The sequence below is a fragment of the Taudactylus pleione genome, unplaced genomic scaffold, assembly GCF_031769625.1.
Source record: "Taudactylus pleione unplaced genomic scaffold, aTauple2 ptg000824l, whole genome shotgun sequence".
Classification (NCBI taxonomy): Eukaryota; Metazoa; Chordata; class Amphibia; order Anura; family Myobatrachidae; genus Taudactylus; species Taudactylus pleione.
In genome coordinates, this window is record NW_028285226.1 from 2,948,382 (window position 1) to 2,952,835 (window position 4,454).

Sequence of the window (4,454 nt, forward strand, 5' to 3'; positions counted from 1 at the left end):
CCCCCTGTAGGGTTCTAAGATTTTCCCTGCATGAGATACTAATTGGTATTGCTTATATTAGCATGATCATACACACTGTATTCAGTTAAGGGGAATTATATTGTCCCATGTCATTATCTCCACTCATATATATTTTGCCAATATCTTATTACAATAGTTTTTGAGTGTAAAATAGAAAGACGATTTCCTTATTAATCTTTGTCACAACATGGACATAACACGTGGCACTGGCCGCTAACGTCTTGTATCATTTATTCATTACAGTGCCCTCTGTAGGAATACAAAAATTATATTGAGTCAATACAAATTTTTTGATTGAAAAAAGCATTCTTTATTAACATAAAGATAGCAAAAAACATACATAAATCACACATACAAGTCTACTGTGTCGCAGCACAGCTTAAACCCAATACACTATCAAGCATAATCAAACATACTATATAATGCATTGCAAAACATATAGCACAAGATATCCTATACTATACATGATACACTGCACTATTCATTCAGAACTTAAACAAAAACAACAATCAACAAGGTCTATGGGTGTGGAGGGTAGAGGGGAGGGGAGGGGGAATCACAGAACTGAAGTTTTTATTGAAAGACAGACACATATATGGGAAGGGTGAATAAATAGAAAGACATATCAATAAAACTTCAGTCTCTGTGAAAAAGGGGGGAAGGGAGCCACTGTCCCAGTCCTTGTTGGACAGTCACACATGGGGAGAGGGGCAGAAGAAGGGGAGTTTAGTCCTCTTCTTCCTCAGGGCTGTCCATGATGGAATAGTCTCTTAGCAGGCTGTGGATCAGCCTGCGACAGTCCTGGATGGACATCCTCTCCCTCCTGAGAATGAGGCGGTTCCTGGCAAGCCACAAGGCGTCCTTAACACAGTTCATAAGGCGCCAGGCCTCCTGGATTGCCCCATAAGTGTGGGTGCCAGGAAACAGTCCATAAAGTACAGAGTGGTACGAAAGGTTGCTCCTTGGCACACAGTCTTTGAGTTCATTTTCCAGGGCATCTAACAACAACTGTGCATAAGTACAGTCCCAAAACAGGTGCATTGATGTTTCCTCATGTGAGATGCACCAGGGGCAATGTCTGTACCTGCTCAGGTTACGGGAGTGCATAAATGTCCTTAGGGGCAGACCCTCTTGGATTGCCATCCATGACATGTCCTTGTGTCTATTTGTGAGCCTTTTGGAGGCCACATTTTCCCATGCCTGCTTGGCAGTTGCTGAAGGGAGCCCTGGAATAGGCTCCATAACGTCTTTGGCTCTGATGAGCTTGTGGATAGTCTTAGGTTTCCACAAGTCAGGTTTAACTCCCTCCAGTTGGTGCTCCCTCACAAACTTGGACACATCCAGGTAGAACCAGGGAGTGTTCCAGTTGTAAGGGATGGAGCTGTCCCACTTAGCCCAGCCTAGGGCCCTCCAAAGGGGTAGGAGGAAAAAGCGAGACATGGAGTTTCCTGCAGAGTCATTATCAGTCTCACACAAAGTCCTGCGGATACAGTTGCACACAAAGAAGGCTCGCAGCATGGTGGGGATATCTGGTATTCCCTTTCCACCTTTGAGGGGCTCCTTGTAGATAACTGTCCGCTTAACTCTGTCCATCTTGGAGCCCCAGATGAAGTGAAACACTGCCCTTGTGATGGCCCTGCAGACCGTGACCAGAGGTGGCCAGGCCTGCGCTGTGTACTGCAGAACGGGAAGGATCTCATTGCGCAGTACAAGTGCTTTTCCTTCGATGGTAAGGTCTCTGAGGCTCCACAGTCCAATTTTTTGCCTTACAGTGGCAAGTCTTTCGTCCCAGCACTTCAGGGCCGCACCCTCACAACCAAGCCAGACTCCCAGAATTTTGATGAAGTCCAGCTTGACAGCAAAGGGGAATGGAGCGGAGGATGACAGGTGCCACTGCCCGAACAGCATAGCCTCTGACTTCCCGCAGTTGACCTTTGCCCCTGAAGCTCTGTCCAAAGCTCTCGCAGGTCTGGACGAGTGCTGTCACCGAACTCTGGTCAGCGCAGAAGACAGTGACGTCGTCCATGTACAGCGAACACTTGGCCTCTCTACGGTCTGGACCCGGTGCGATGACCCCTCTGATCTCTGGTTTCCGTCTGATGCATACAGCCAGGAGCTCTATAACACAAACAAAAAGAAGAGGTGAAAGAGGGCAGCCTTGTCTGACCCCAGATAGAATAGGAAAGGGGTCAGTCTTCCAGCCGTTCATCAACATCGAGCTGTGAATATCAAGGTACATCAGGTTAACATACGTGCAAAACATTTCACCAAGCCCAAATCTCTGCAGGACCCTACCCATCAACTCATGTGAGACACGGTCAAAGGCCTTCTCCTGGTCAAGGCTGACCAGAGCCGCATGCACGTTCCAGTCCTTGATGTAATGGACCGTGTCTCTGAGGAGGGCAAGGCTATCTGCAATCCTGCGGCCAGGAATGCCGCAGGTCTGGTCCGGGTGAATGATCTGTCCGATGACAGCCTTCAGCCTGTTGGCAAGTACCTTGGCCAGGATCTTGTAGTCCACGTTCAGGAGAGAGATGGGCCTCCAATTTTTCAGCTCGCATCTCTCCCCCTTACGCTTATACAAGATCGTGATCAGTCCCTCCCTCAGTGAAGGAGGCATTTTGCCCTCCACCACCATCTCCTTGTACAGCTCGAGCAGGTCCGGGCCAATGAGGTCCCACAGCGCTACATAGAGCTCTGCTGGGAGACCATCACTGCCCGGGGTCCTGCCCTGCCTAAAGGATTTAGCAGCAGAGTGCAACTCCTCCAACACCAAGGGAGCATCCATGGCTGCTTTACCTGCAGGATCAATAGTGTTAGTGATACCTGACAGGAACTCATCAGCCACAGCACTGTCCGTCGTCTTTGGGGAGTAGAGGTCGCCATAGTAGTCTGTGATGACCTTCATGACGCCCTCCTTCCCCTGCCTGGGAATACCGGTCTCATCTCGCAGCTCAGTCAGGGGCGTGTGGCCAGAGTGGAGTTTCCTGAAAAAGAAAGAGTTACATTTCTCACCCTTCTCCAGGTTCTCCACCTTGGAACGGAAGACGATGCGTCTGGATTCCTCCTCAAAGTGCCCTTTCAGGCTCTTTTTGGTCTCCTCCAGATCATCTCTCACGTCCCAGCCGCACCATTGGAGGTCCTGCAGGGACTGCAGTTGTCTCTGCAGTCCCTTGAAGTTCCTCTTTCGGTCGCACGACTGTTGTCTACCTTTGACCTGAAAGAAACTGCGAATATTAGCCTTAACATATTCCCACCAGTCACTCATACAATCAAAATAGCATTTATCATTCTTCCATGTGATGTAGGCATCATTAAGCTCCTCCAACACCTCCTCCCTTTCCAACAGAGCACAGTTCAACTTCCAGGAGCCTGGGCCAGGAGGAAAACCATTGCCCAGGACTCCTTGGAAGAGAATGGCCCTGTGGTCAGAGAAGAAGCAGGGAACCATAGCATGCCTATTCTGCTTCACTACTCTAGAGGTAAACACAAAGTCAATGCGGGAATGCACCGAGCCATCGGGGCAGCTCCACGTGTAATTCACGGAGCCAGCCCCCATGGAGCCCACAGCATCCCGCAGAGAAGCTTCAGTTACCATTTCTATGAGCAGTTTAGATGTCGAGTCAAGCTTAGCAGTGTTACAGGTGCTGCGTCCATCCTCCTCCATGGGGCAGTTGAAATCTCCGGCCATCACTACTGCCCTAGTGGTTGCGAGCTGCAGCCGCAGGGTCTGGAAAAGCTCCAAATGCTCATTCTTACCAGGGGGTGCATACACACAGATTAGCCTAATAGGCTCACCTGCCCAGGAGCCGTCTACGATAAGCAATCTGCCGCAGACAAGCTCCTGAACAGAATCTAGTGTGAAGAGGCTCCCCCTAATAAGAATGGCGACCCCTGCAGACTTACACTCACTCCCACCAGACCAATAGGACGGACCATGAGACCACTGCCGGCCCAGATGTCTATAGGACCTGGAAAAAGGAATAGAGCATTCCTGCAACATGTAAACATCACATTTCTGAGAATCTAAAAATGCAAACACAGACTGTCTTCTAAACTTATCCTTAATACTCCTCACATTAATGGTAAAAAGGGAAAAAGACACCATTAGTTGGGAGAAAAAAGGTTAGAACACAGAAAATACATTTAGCTACCACTCTTGTCGGGCGGTGCTTCCTCTTGAACGGCTGCTGGGTCGCCCTGTTGGGGCGGCTGCATACAGCTCTGGATCAGCTGTTCGATCAAGTTGTCAGCATTCAGGTCAGGTACTACCTCCTCCACGAGCCTTTCCACCATCGCCTCCATCTCGTCCTCCAGTGGAAGAGGGTTCTCGACCTGCTCTACCGCCAACTTCTTGGAAGGATCGGGGTCAGCAGCTCGGCTGTCAAACTCCTTTCGCTTCCTACTCAACTGTTGAGTGCCTGCAGAGGATA

General features: G+C 49.4%; 1 protein-coding gene across 1 annotated transcript; it reads right to left on the reverse strand.

Moving 5' to 3' along the window:
* Positions 1–747: 747 nt before the first annotated feature.
* LOC148474657 (uncharacterized) lies at positions 748–1,944 on the reverse strand. The gene has a single exon (XM_088458299.1). It carries the CDS (start codon positions 1,927–1,929, stop codon positions 748–750), a length of 1,182 nt encoding a protein of 393 aa, XP_088314425.1. The 5' UTR covers positions 1,930–1,944.
* Between the last annotated feature and the right edge of the window lie 2,510 nt (positions 1,945–4,454).

Excerpts from the sequence above, each read along its gene's own strand:
- LOC148474657 (XM_088458299.1), bottom strand. The coding sequence starts at position 1,929 with ATGCTGTTCGGGCAGTGGCACCTGTCATCCTCCGCTCCATTCCCCTTT.